Source organism: Myotis daubentonii, chromosome 2, assembly GCF_963259705.1.
Source record: "Myotis daubentonii chromosome 2, mMyoDau2.1, whole genome shotgun sequence".
Classification (NCBI taxonomy): Eukaryota; Metazoa; Chordata; class Mammalia; order Chiroptera; family Vespertilionidae; genus Myotis; species Myotis daubentonii.
The window spans coordinates 134,317,865-134,332,140 of NC_081841.1; the positions used below are offsets into that span (position 1 = coordinate 134,317,865).

General features: G+C 44.5%; 1 protein-coding gene across 1 annotated transcript in view; it reads left to right on the forward strand.

The window, feature by feature from the left end:
- Window positions 1-14,276, forward strand: part of ERICH6B (glutamate rich 6B) — a 65,603-nt gene that overhangs the window by 25,875 nt on the left and 25,452 nt on the right. Inside the window, exons 3-6 of the mRNA XM_059680858.1 lie at window positions 6,763-6,881; window positions 8,766-8,902; window positions 11,072-11,133; window positions 13,482-13,636. Of these exons, the coding sequence (XP_059536841.1) occupies window positions 6,763-6,881; window positions 8,766-8,902; window positions 11,072-11,133; window positions 13,482-13,636 (473 nt within the window). The remainder of the gene's footprint in view (window positions 1-6,762; window positions 6,882-8,765; window positions 8,903-11,071; window positions 11,134-13,481; window positions 13,637-14,276) is intronic.

The following is a 14,276-nucleotide window of genomic DNA, read 5'->3' on the forward strand; positions in this document are numbered from 1 at the left end:
TATGTGGTCTATCTTTGAAAATGACCCATGTGCACTTGAGAAGAATGTATATTCCATGCCTTTCAGGTGAAATGTCCTGAAGATGTCAATTAAGTTCATCTTATCTAGTGAAACATTTAGGATTGCTGTTTCTTTGTTGATTTTTTTGTCTAGAGAGTTTATCCAGTAATGTCAGTGGAGTATCATAGTCCCCTACTCTGACTGTATTGTTGTTAATCTCCCTCTTAATATCTTTCAGGAGTTTTTTTATGTAGTTGACTGTATTGGGTGCATATATGTTTATGCACCAGGGTTATATCCTCTTGTTGTAATGATCCCTTTAGTATTATGAAGTAGCCTTCCTTATCTCTTGTTATGGTCTTCACTTTGAGGTCTAATTTGTCAGATATAAGTACTGTTACTCCAGCATTTTTTCCATTTCCATTTGCCTGGAAGATATTTTTCCATCCCTTCACTTTTAGTCTGTGTGAGTTCCTTGTTCTCAGGTGGGTCTCGTAAATAGCATATATATGGGTCATGTTTTCTTATCCATTCAGCAACTAGATGTCTTTTGATTGGAACATTTAGTCCGTTTAAACTTATTATTGATAAGTACTTGTTTGTAGCCATTTTTATTTTTTGTGCCTGTGTTCCTTCTTCCCTTTTTATTTCTTCTTTTTGCACCAGTCCCTTTAGTGTTTCTTGCCTTGCTGGCTTGGTGGTGATGACTCTCTTAGCCTTTTTTTGTCTGTGAAGCTCATTTCCCCTTCAATTTTGAATGATACCCTTGCTGGGTATAGTATTCTTTGATTCAGTCTCTTGCTTTGCATCACTTTGTGAACTTCCTTCCATTACTTTCTGGTCTGATGTGTTTCTGTTGAAAAATCATTTGATAATCTCATTGGATATCCTTTGTACATAACTTTTTGTCTCTCTCTTGCAGCCTTTAAGATTCTCTCTTTGTCCTGAACATTTGCCATTGTAATTACAACGTGTCTTGGTGTGAGTCTTTTCAGATTCATCTTGTTTGGGACACTCTGTGCTTGTGTGACTCTTTTCTTCCCCGCATCAGGGAAGTTTTCTGACATTATTTCTTCAAATAAGTTTTCTAACCCTTGTTCCTCTTCCTGTCGTTCTAGTACCCCTATTATTCATATGTTGCTTTGTTTCATGTTGTCCCAAAGCTTCGTTAGGCTTTCCTCTTGTCTTTTAATATTTTTCTCCAATTGCAGTTCAGTTTGGGTGTGTTTTGCTTCCCTGTCTTCTAATTTGCTAATTCAGTTCTCTGCTTTTCCTAGTCTACTGTTGAAACTTTCCATAGTGTTTCTTATTGCAGCTATATTACTCTTTATTTCTTCTTGAGTCTTACATAAGTTGTTAGTTTTTTCATCTATCCGGTTTATGAACTGTATGGCCCTTATTCTGAATTCTTTTTCTGACATATTGCATGCCTCAATTTCACTTAGCGCCTTTTGTGGCAATTCCTCCTTTTCTTTCCTTTGGGGGTGTCTTTGTCTCCCTATTTTTGCTCTCACCAAAGGAACTAGGTGTCAAGTCATGTGGGGGCTGCTCCTCGGGTGGCCGTGGCAGTGGCTGCTCCTCAGTTGGCCACAGCTCCTCTGGTTCATGTTGCTTGCATGGCTGCTTGCAGCAGTGGTGGCTGCTCTGGCTGGGGGGAGGGGAGGTGTGCTGCTTGTGCGGCTGCTGCTCCTCAGATAGGGACAGGCTGCATGAGGCTCCTGCTCCTTAGACAGAGGTGGGCTGCTCAAGCAGCTGCTGCTTGTAGGGTCATGGCACCCTAGGCTAAAGCATTGGGCCAGCCAGAGGGTAGCGTGCTTCTGAACTCACAGGAGCCTGTGGCCAGGGTGGCTGAGTCTCAGTGACCGTGGGACTACAGCCAAGGCAGCAGGTCCCTGGCAGAGGTGGCTGTAGAGTCCTGGGTGGTGTCTGAGAGCATCCTGGGTGGAGGTGAGGCTGCTCTCTCAGTCACAGCAGCTCTCCCCTTCAAGAAGGCATGGCCTCTGCAGTAGAGCCTGCCACCCCAGGATTGTTTGTAATGGTAGCAGAGGCTGCCTGGTTAGGCGAGCCTAGTCTTGCCTGCCCCTAAAAGTCCTGCAGGATCTAACTGTCCCTCACTCGTGTGCACACGCACACACCCCACACCTCCACACACTCCCCTTTCACTCCCTCATTCACTCATGCTCTCTCTCTCTCACTGCAGCCATTTTCCTGCCTCTGTAGTTGTGTCTGGAGTGTTACTGACCCATTTGTGGGTGGAGTCTCCTCTCCGGGTGTCTGGTTATGTCCATATTGGCCACAAAGGTACCCAGCAAACTGCCCAACCTGGGCCCCTCAAAGGACTCAGCCAGGGCTGGCCCAGTACACAGGTCAGGGGAGCTAGTGGGCTGCGTTGACCTCGCATGGGCACACGCCACCAGTTACCCCAAGATTTGTTTTTAATCATATGTGGGGCAGACACACTCCACTTTAGGGAATTCTATATGCCAGGCACCTACCTACATTGGCACTGCTCCTCTGAGCCACCCTGAAGAGGAGGCTTCTTGTCCCCATCACATAGGTGAGGGGGGTAGAGGGAAAGGGCTGCATGCCATGTGGAAGTGACCAGGTCTTGTGTGACAGGCTGACACTCCCCTCCCCCACCTCACCAAGCCTCCCATAAAGCAATTTCAGGAGAAAATAATGATCTCACTCCAACAAAGACAGGGGTTGATGGAAATCCTCAAAGGGAAAGTTGATGAAGAATAAGCTTTTCCTTCTCATTCAGGCCCAGATATGCCTGTTATTGTGTATTTACTGTGCTTGTCTTGACAGGTCAACAGTGCCATTGATGTTAGTAAGGTTAATTATGTCAAGTCAGACACTTGTGAATACTGCTGTTCAGTATTCAGGACTGCCAAGTCACCTTCTTCCCCTGATAAACACCTTCTTTCCCCCTCAACTTAACTGTGTATTATTTCATAAAGCCTGTTCAAATAGGGCAACCGCAAACGATGGGGATTGGCTACACTCTCAGGCCAGCGCCAGACTCTTATTCTCAGTCTAGGGCAGCAATGCTCAAAGTCTTCCCTGGAGGCACTGCCACTCTGGCCCTGCTGCTCCGCACGTCTCCTCTCCCGTGACAACCCAAAGGAGCTCCCTGACTTGCATTCCCTTGGGTTCTTGCTGGGTTTTCCTGGATGGCTTTTTCAAACTTCTCTTAGCTGTGTCCAGTTCGGGGACATCCAGTGTTTTGGGGACCGAGCTGAAAGAGGCCCTAGCTTTTGCCAGTTTGTCAGTACCACAGTGAGATGATATGTTCCTGTGGGAACTCCAGAAAAGAACTGTCGCGGCGGAGGAGGGGTGTGGCAGCGGGGCGGGGGGGCGGGGGGGAGCGGCGCTGTCTAGCCCAGGATCCACCACAGATGGGCAGGTTTCTGCCAGGAAAAAACCAAAGCTGGTGCAGGAGGTTTGTAGGCAGAAAGGGCCCTGAGCCTGGTGTGCGTACAGGCAGTCCCAACTGGGTGGAATTCTCCATCCACCAGGAACCCGACAGAGTCAGAGCTTTTATTCTGAACCAAAATTGGGAAGAAGTACAAAAATAACATGTGTGGAGATCACAAAGGACATCCCTTCTCCATCCCCAAAGGCACAATAGGGACACAAAATCAGACAACATGAGTCATCCCTGTGCCAGCCGGGAGGGTGCTCAGGCCTCTCTGGATGGCCCAGCTCGAAGGGGTGGGTGCCACTCTGAAGCTCAGCTACAGGCCCAGTAAACTCCCCGGAGGCCCAATTATCAGAGAGAGCCCTTCCTGCCAGTTCTGCCTCAGGGTGCACACCTTCCCAGGAGCAGGAAAGCAAGACCTAAGCTGTAATTATCAATTCCTTGATTCAGTTTGCACCCCTTCGACACTGGAAACTTGAAGCCTCTTTCCTGGCCAGAGAGTCACCAAGCTGTGGCTGACCTTGAGAACAAAGGCATTCGTTATCTCCAATAGACCTTTTTTACAGTTCACTGGCTTGGGGATTCACCTCATGCTTTAATTTGCAATTATGAACCATATGCAATTCCAGAAATTGGCAATTTTTAATAAAACTGGCAGGAGGTAGGAATATTTTTCAGGATTTCCAAGAGAAAATCACACTCAGAAGATAACTCTCTCAGAATGAAATCTAAAGTGCTTCCCTCAGCCTACTGGGTGAGCTGGCCCTGCCCCCTCTCTCCCCTCCAGCCACCCTCCTTCACGCTCACTCCTCTCCAGGCATACTGTGTCTCTTGCAGGTTTGTGAAATAGGCCAACCACGCTCCCACTCACTCTCACCTCAGGGCCTTTGCACCTGCTGGCCTCCTGGCAGAAATGCTCTTCCCCAGCTTTCTGCCTGCTTCATTCAGGACTCACTCAATTGTCCTTTGGTCAGATAAACCTCCACCAGACACCAGAAGCACACACTCACTTTCCTAAGTCAGCCACTGAAGCTTATCCTTTTGTTCCTATTGTATTAATATCTTCAAGTTGAATGTTAGGAAATTTGACAAATTCATATAAAGCCTTTTTGATGGTGTGTGCATTTTTATTTAAAGGGGCAAGAGTAAATGCTGTAAATCTGTTTTATTTTGGTTTTGGTTTTCGTTCCTCTTCCAAATGTCTTTCCTTTGCTTTGCCTTCCAATTGAAAGCCAGGAAGTCGGTCCCTCGAAGTAGCTTCTATGAGGCTATATTAAAAGAGCGCCCTGACATACTGGATGGCGTGGACCTCGATGACAGTGTAAGTTGGATAAAAACTTGAGACCACCTTGCTTCCAGGTCAGCTGGCACTGCCTCATGAGCCCTGATATTCTTCGCTTTACTCTGTTGTTAGCACAGCCCAAATGAGCTTTCCTTATAACAGACCTACATGTCAATGACCACATTCAACCAAAGAGGATCGTAGAATGCCTGAGGTGTTGCTCCAGGGCCTGAGTTTCAGAGGGCCCTGCTGGTGACCTAAACAAATATCCTCAAGATTGCTTTGAGTCCTGGCCAGGTGGCTCAGTTTATTGGAGCATCGTCCCATACACCAAAAGGTTGTGGGTTTCATTCCCAGTCAGGGCACATATCTGGGTAACAGAGGCAACCGATTGATGTTTCTCTCTCATCTCTCTAACTACCTACCTACCTATCTACCTATCTCCCCCACCCCCTTCTTCACTCTCTGAAATCAGTAAAAATATATATTTGGGTGAGAATTTTAAAAAAAGATTGCTTTTGAAATCAGGAAAGTTCAAACAAAACATAAATCATCTAGATCTCAAGGCAAATCGTTCTGTGTAGAAACCCTTTGTAAAAATGAAGTTAGATTCTGGGAAGAATACGTAGATGTACTTTTCCCACTAAGTACAGCATAAAACCCTAGACATTACATATAAGAGAAGCATAAGAAACTTCTGAAAGGCAGAGAGAAGGCCGACTGGCTAGGGACCTGGGGACTTCATGAATGACATGGCAGCGAGTTTCCTGAGTTTTCTTTTTACTTCACGTGTCCCAGGCTGGGTGCCAGCAAAGACAGCAACCAACAACCAAACAAGCACAGACAGCAAAACGCCTAACGAAAGCCTGGTGTTTCTAACCAGAGGGTAGGAGTGGGGCAGCCTAGCAAGCTAAACCTTAAACGGCCCCCTCTGCAAGCAAACACCACAACCAACAGTAGTGAACCACCTAAGGGGTCTGCAGTGCTGCTAACACAGCCTTCGGCGGGGCACAGAACCAGCCCTGGAGGGTCAGCAGGCTTCCTTTCCCCAAGGGTGCCCAGTAACCAAGATGAGATGGACGCCATGACAGCATGAGCAAGCCTTACCTCTGTAGTACGTGGTGGTGTCTTTATTGCATCAATTTCTTCCCTGCTGGCACAGCCTAGTGGCTCTAATTCCGTGTCAGACCTCCAAGACTGACCACACATGTGGACTCAGGTGGAAGCGTTATGATGCATCCTCTCCACTATGGCTAAGAAACCTCTCAGGACTGTAGGTACTAGCTACAATCACAAGACTGAAATCGTGTATCCCTGGAAATCAGGACATCAATATTAAGCAGATGTATTTTTCTAAACTTACAAAAGAAAAGGCAATAAAAGAGAAACAACTAAGTTGTTTGTTTTAATTGGGAAATGTTCTGGTCTCAATTCATATTTAGCCTTAAATTTCATACTTGCCTCTATATATATTACAGGGTAGGGCAAAAGTAGGTTTATAGTTGTTCATATGAAAAATAATACAATAATTAATAGTCATACAGGAATAAAGTCTGTGTTTTGCATACTCACAACTGTAAATCTACTTTTACCCACCCTGTGTATTAATAAGAATTGCTTTTCAAGTACTGAAATACCACACCCAAGGGAGAAAAAAGATTGCACAAGAGCTTAGATTCACGGCATAGCATTTACTAAGACAGGAAAGTAACTCTGGCATTTTAGAAACATTTTTCAGCAAGAGTGAAAATCTAAAGAAATTGTTTGATTTAGGAACTGGAATCATTCAGAAACCGTCAGCATGCCTGCCCATTGAGGATTTGCTGTATGGGCGGAGCTGCGGTCACAGGCAGAGGGGAGTCTCCTTGGTCACTGTGCGAGCTCCTGCATGAGCATGGCACTTTGGGAGGGTTCCGTGTGACAGGTGAGCTGTGCAGGCTAGCTCCAATCACAAGCACCTCGCCTCGTCATCTCAGGGGCTTTGCCCTGGTGACAAAGTATGGCATAGAGTTGGGAGATACATCCCCCCTGCTGTCTATACCACTCTGTCCCCAAGGATCAGAAGCTTACGAGGATGCTGAGACAACAGATACTGACACTCTCGTGATAGGCAGCTATACAGCGAGGCTAAGCAGTATGTCTCCAAGCCCTTTCGTCAGCAGCAGATGGGAACAGGTAGGACCAGAGCAGGACAGGAAGGATGGAATGAATATCACAGGAGACCTACAGCTGAAAGACTTTTGAGGCCCCTATGGGGGGATACCAGAAGCCACTGGGGTACAAACTAGGGAGGAGTTGAAGTCCTCTCATTTGGATCGGGGTTATCAATCAATATTTTGGTTATTCTGACAGTTCAATTACTTTGCTATTCTTGATTCACTTTGTTTGTTTTATTTCTATGACATGTCCATGAATCACAAACCCTGCTATGCAAACTCTTTTGGTTGCAAGAACCAGAGATTCACCCAGGAGTTATCTCTGGGCATGAGAGAACTCATCACTGGAGTGCCCAACACACCTACCGTGATGATGAGGATAGTTCTACTAGGCTGGGGAAGCAAATGGGTCAACCTCACAAGGTGTCCGTGCTGGCTAAATCGAATGGGGTGGCACAGCCTAGGTGGGATGAGAACTTCAACTAGGCCCACCCAGTGGGTCTGTTGTGTAGTGGATACAGTGAGCACTGTATTTTCTGGTGAATAAAACATAGAATCCAAAAAAGATGCTGAGAGATCACCGGCCTAATAGGAAATTGCTCCACCCAAGAGCAAGATTGTCAATAATGAGGAATTTAGAGGCAAGACACCACGGGCCTTAACCTCAACCTGGCCTGAAACACCGATTCCAGTGTTAAAAGGTAAACTGAGGTATATTTAAACATGTTAAGAGTTTATTTGAGCATACATCAACTGGAATTGTCATCATCAAACCAGAAGTGGTTGCAAATGCTTCACTGATAGGAGCTGGGAAGAGGTTTTTAGAGAGAAAAGCAGAAACAAGCAAGGAAATTATTGATTGGCCATAGCTTAAATCTAGCTAGTTGCTTGTGTTTGGTTGTCCTTGGGTTTTGATTTTGTAACCTTGGGGCATTGACAGGCTTAGATTCTGGTTGTTTATGTAGGACACCACAGCCTTAGCTAATGACCTCCTTGTTTAATTAATTTAATACCAGCAATGGACAAAGGCTGGGAATCAGGCAAGCTAGATCTGAGGCATCTGGCCAAACACAGTTTTATCTTAAATCTGTCCCAGATCACATGCAGCTCTAAGTCCATTGGTCTTCCGCTTATTATTAAAAACCAATAAGTTAATGGCATGCTATACATTATCAGATGTTGAACAACAATAATGACAACTTCAGTTGCTAGGTGTGCAGGGCAACATGACAGATCCATGGATTTCTTCAACAGCAAGCCAACTTCCATCTTCTGGCAAAAGGGACCCAAAAAAGGAAACGCTTGTGAAGACCCACCTATGGGTCAGTCCTAGTTAACAGCATGGACTTGGGAGAGAACAATCAAGTTTACAAAATAAAAAGGCAGCTTGCAATGTCATTACTTCGGGAGAATCTTTAAACACAGGATTGTCCACTGTAGTAACATGCCAGGTACCACACTGCTTTCTGAAGACAGTCATTGTTCACATTGAATAAATAACCAACCGCTGGGAAGTTGGTCATTCCTAGAACTCAGAAAGCCTGTTAAGCTCTTAAAGCATGAAAGCATTCTTACTTTCTATAGCCATCTCCACATTTGGAAAAAGAGCAAAATTTTGCCCTTGGCCAGGTAGCTCAGTTGGTTAGAGCATCACCCAGTATGCTAAAGTTGCAGTTTTGGCAAATCGGATGTTTCTCTACCTACCTACCTACCTACCTATCTCTCCTTTTCTCTTTCTAAAAATCAATAATTTTTTAAAATGAGCATAGTTTTCTTCTCTCAAAAGATTGCTAGAAAAAATCTTGAGGGAGTTGGGAAGTGAGTAGAGGGTATGATAATAATGGAAATATTCTTTAAAACAAATCTTGCTAGCCAGATATCTTATTCTCTGATCCTTTTGTAGCTTTTTAAGAGCTCCTATCACACAGTATTTAAGACTGTGCTCAAAGATCAGGCTGCTCACAGTGAACTGGAAGAGGATACTGACATTCCCCTGACTGGCCAACTGGAAAGTGAAACCAGAAGGAAACTGAGAATTCTGTAAGTGGCTGGAGAGATGAGGTATTGGTCAGTGGGTTTAGGTAGGTTAAAGGTAGCAGTAGGGCAATGTAAATTGGGCCACCAGAGGAAAGAGCAAGGCCAGTGCCAGAAGGCCCCCTGAGTCAAAAAGCAGGCACAAGACAGGCACAAGGGCAAGGAAATTGACAAGCATGGGAGATACAGGATAGGATCAAAGATAGGCAATGACAAAGGTTGGAAATCCAGGGCAAGAAAGTCTTGAAGAGACTATGAACTTGTACAACAGTCTGGGGAGCAAGGCTCAGGACTCTGGGCCTTTTAAGAGAGGGGAGTCAGGGAATTGAGATCCCAGGCATCTGCCCAAGAAATTCCCTGGCCTTATCCTGGGCTAAGCCAATGCTCTTTTCTGCTTCCTGGAGAGGGAAAGCCATGAGGTTCACTGACCTGGGAGCAATGGCCAGACCCTCTATTCAGAGTGGAGAATGACGAAGATGTGGCTGGCACCAAGCCTTTCTAGTTGGCATGACCCCAGGCACAAAATGTTCCAGATCCCCACTTGCACATCCACCCGGTGCTGCATTTCCACTCATCCAGCTGTCAAACACCTTGGTGAGCAAGTTGTTCTTAGGCCTCCCGTGAGTCTATCACAAACGCTCTGGCAGTGGCGCCAAGGAGCAGGCTGTGAGGGATGGGGTGTCCTGTATAATCTCCCTCGTTAGTCAAAGCTTTTACAAAAGTCAGGAAGAGAGATTGCCAGCAACTTCAGCTTTGGACTCATAGTGTCTTGGGGCCAGAGACCTCTGAGGTTTCTCTAGGAAAGGGGAAAGCAAACATCCAAGCTTTCAGAACCTTATACAACTGTACAAACAAATGCCAGAAAACATCCCAAAAGTTATTCTACCTCATGAATGACATTCTACCCCCATTCCTTCCCATTTAAGCTTATTACCGGTGCTCATTCTAATCTGATTGCACTCAACAAATATTTCCTGAGCACCTACTCTGTGCTGATCTGTGTTGATCTTTACAGTAGTGTGTGCCCGAGAGCCGCTGCCATTGAGGAGCTGCCTAGTAAGATTCCACTAGCTTGCAAACGTGGACAAAGAAGGGCATTGGGTGCCTCTATCTGGACCCTTCACTGGCGTTTTAACTCTTGCATATACTAGTATTTGGCATCCTCTCTTGGCCTGTGGAATAGGCCTCACCCCACCCACTCCTCGGTCCTCACCCTCTCACAGGTAATAGTAGGCTAGATAACTGCTTCCATCCATTCAAAGTGCTAGCAAATAAAATGAAAACATTTCGTATACAAGGCCCACGAAGAACTCATTCTCGAGTTCCGTTATTGCTTTTAAAGCACAAGTAGTAAACCTTAGCTCTCTGCCAAGTGAATTCATTCAGCCCTTCCCAGCAATTTGTTTCCTGGGTTGAATTATCATGCACTCTTTCAGGAATCTTAACTGAAAACTTAAAATCTGTCATGTTAAAGGCCTTCCTCCAGATCTAATTAAGCTGGGATGCTCACTCCTGACACATTCCCTTTCAAAAATATTCTGATCTGAGAACCAGGAAACACAGCTACCCCTGGAGGTCCCTTTAGTTGGGAGGACAACAGCCCAAGCCATTGACATGCCAGGATGACTTGCTTTGTGTATTGACATGAGAGGGCCTTAGGGCTTGAGTATTTTGAAAAGCTGTGCCTTGGTGTGGCTTTCATGGTGAGTTATTCTGAATGGGATTACTGAAAATCTTCCTGCTAAATGCAAAGGGGTTTCCAATGGCACAAACAATGCTGTTTTTTCACGTTGTTTCCAAATGTCACCTTCACTGGGATACGCACAAGGCATAGAAAAATCAAGCTTAACTCATAGACCCAGCCTGGCATTTCTGCCTTGTTCCTGCCCTCAAGCTGGTCCTCACTAAATTTATTTTAAAAGTTTGGGGGTCAGCCCAGGTGCCCAGGTTGAAGGCCAATTAGAGGCAAGGAAAGAAGCACCAAGCCCATGCCATGTGCTGTTCCTTTACTCCTCAGCTCTGATTGGAAGAATAGCTGGGTCTGAAAGAGCTGTCAGCCCAACATTCCACCTATGAAAAGGACTTGGAAGGTTCTAGCACTGGCTACACTGTGTAGTGTGACATATAAACAGGAATTTAGTCTCAGTTTTTAAAGATAACTCACATTCCTTTCAGGTTGAAGACAAACATTGAAAAGTACAAGGAAGTAATTCACTGGATTATGGAGAAACGTGGAAGTAAGGACTTCTCTACCATTTTCCATCCGTGACTGGCTCTCCTGTGTGCATTTCACTGCCTCTCACCTTCTGCCATGTCCGCAAAGGAGGCAGAAGTGCTCATTCCCTCATTTGAGCCCCTACTGGTCTATTTAGGTCCTAGCTGCCAGGGATAAAATATGGAGAAAGATGGACGCAGTCTGGGATCTCAACGGGATTACGCTTTGGTGGTGGGGTGCAGGTTGGTGGGGGTGGTGAAAATAGACAAGCAAGCAGGAAATTCACATATAATATGGTTAAGGGATACGGTGGGAAGGGGATGCTATGAGACCACACAGAAATAGATAATTCCTATATCTGGGGAGGTCCAATAAGTCATTATTAACATAAACTTTGGGAAAGAAAGAGCCCTTTTTACCACATACTGAAAGCATTTGTGGTCCAGCTTTTAAGACTTGCCAATCATGGAGCTTGCCAGTTTCTGGAGTCTAATCATGGAAAGCTTGAACCAAGAGCTTAAGCTTCAAGGCTACCTAATTTAGAAACTCAAAACCACCATATGGAATATCTTTCAAATTACCAGATCCAACTAACATAGAAATGGCAATGATAACAATGGCAAACATAAGGAATCAAGCATAGTATTTTTCTCACTGAGCCAGGACACAGCTCACATTCTCTCTCACGGAAGTGCTTCCGTTCCCAAATACCAATTTAGCCCCTGTCCTAACTCGTACAAAATAATCGCTATGGGCTAGGTACTTTCACATATGTTATCTGTTCAAATTAATTTTCATAACCATGTGAAGTAGCATAAAGAAAGTAACACTCAGAGAGTCATTGGGTGAACATGAGCCACACTCATGTCCAAAAGCTCTTAGGCCATATCCAAGGCTCATCCTTTTGGCATGTTCAATGTGTCTAGAGAAGAAAAGTGGGGGCCTTCTAAGTCTAGGTTTCATGTTCTCAGTGGAGTTACCGAACCCTGGCATGGGAAATCTGGGGCAGGGAGAAGAAGGAATTGCCACCTTCAGTCTCTATAGTGGAAGGGCCCTGTCTCCCACCAAACTTACACAATGGGTTAGCCCCAAGCAGGGCAGGTTTAATATGCAAGTCTTGTATTAGTCGGTAGTAAGACAATTCGATCTCCATATCCAAAGATTGAATTGTGTAAAGAGGCCTTACCTGTGTCACTCACGTATTCAGCCCAAATGGTCTCACAACACATTATTCTCTCAAGGCTGGATCCTTGAGATGCAGCTCCAGCTGTGGGAACGGTGGGCAGAGATCTCATTCTAAGGACAGGAGATGGGGGTGAGAAGCCTCTGGTGGTCCAGGTCCAGCTCCCAGGTCAATCAGCAGTAACAGCCTCCCAATGACCTCCTCCAACACTGTGCTGATGACAAGGGATAACTACGCTCTCTTAACCAACCACTCCTAACCTAGTTGTGGAGGGTACCAAGGTGCCCCTTCCAGTGAAGAGCTTCCCCGCTGATAGGGTGCTAGAAGCTCCTCCCCTCTGCTCTGGCCACTGTTGTGCCCACGGGTTGTCAGACATCCACCCAGAGTCACTTGGAGCAGGGATTGTTTTTCAACTGTCCTTACTAGTTTAGTTCCATTTTTTCAGTTGGGAAAAAAATTGGACAAAAATGAAAATAAAAAGAAACTTCTTGTTGCTAAGAAAACTAATGCTTTAAGAATTTAAATTGTGCTTTGAATGCTTTAAGAGGACCCAATAAAAAAATAGCTTTTTTTAAAAAAAGTGCTTGGAACTATATATGCACCATATCTAAAAGATTGGAGAATATATAGAAATGTTTTTAAAACTTTATAATTCTATGCTCAGACTATTTAGAATTTTCCGAAATTGAAAATTAGATATAATAAATCATGAGTGTGGTTTGAGCAAAAATGATCACAGAATCCATCATCAGACCCACACACCAAGAAAAGACCTTGCCCTACATTAGAGTGTTAATATAGATTTATGTTTTAAGTTCAAATAATATGTTTAAGGTATGTTTCCTTTTGTAATGACTCCCCACTTTAGCCTATTTTTTAATTAATTGAGTTAGCAGCCACGCTTGTTATTGTCTTGGGGCTAGTGTGTCACCCCTCACATCCCAAGTCTGGACTAGGTGGTCTTCACATGGTACCCGGCATCTAGCACTGGGCTGGCATATTGCAGGCCTTTAATAAGCAGGTGTTAAATGAATAAGTAAATAAATAAGAGTTTGAAATTCAACCCAGCTCTCTCTTCTTGCTCTTTCCTGGCAGCTTTCCTTACTTGGGAGAATATGGCCCATGTCCCAAACCCCCAAATTCTCTTGAGAAATAGATCTATGTTTTCTTTCTCTTTTCTACCAAAGCCATATTCAGAGATTCAGATATGGTTACTCGCACATTTAATTTATTGAGCCAAACTCAGAAGCCCACGACAGAAGGAAAAAAACCTCATAGTACTCGTCGTAAAAAGAAATTAGATACAGAAATAGATACAGAGTGGATGAAGAGCAGCATTGAGGTAAGTGTGGCAGTGGTATTTTTTATTTTGTGCAGGTTTTCAGGCTCAGGTGGGATGCTCAGACCATCCAGGAGCTGTCAAAGCCAATACACAATGTTAATACAAGAAAATGTGTTCAATAATGGAGGCACATCGTGGGTTATCACAAATTGACTAGGACTTTTACTAGGACTCACTGAGACTCTTCTCCCTAGAGGGCCTATATTTGGCGGTTAGGTGAGGTTGGGGGAGGGGTAAAGAAAATATATGTTATAATATATAGGTCCTTCTCCTAATAAATGTTAAACCCATGTTAAAAAAGTAATTACATAGTGAGTGGATAAATAAACTGTGGTACATCCAAACAATGGAATATTATTCAGTGATAAAAGAAATGAACTATCAAGCCATAGAAAGACATGGAGGAGCCCTAAATTCATATTACCGTGTTAAGGAAGCCAATCTGAAAACGCTACATACTGTATAATTTCAACTACATACCGTATAATTTTATCTTTGAACATGGTGGGGATTAGGGGCACCAATGTGCTGTGCATTTGAAAATCAAGTATAACTTAAGTCAGCCCTCCGCATACATGATTCCCAACTGAAAATCAAAAATACAGCTGACCATTGAACAACCTGAGTTTGTACTGCACGG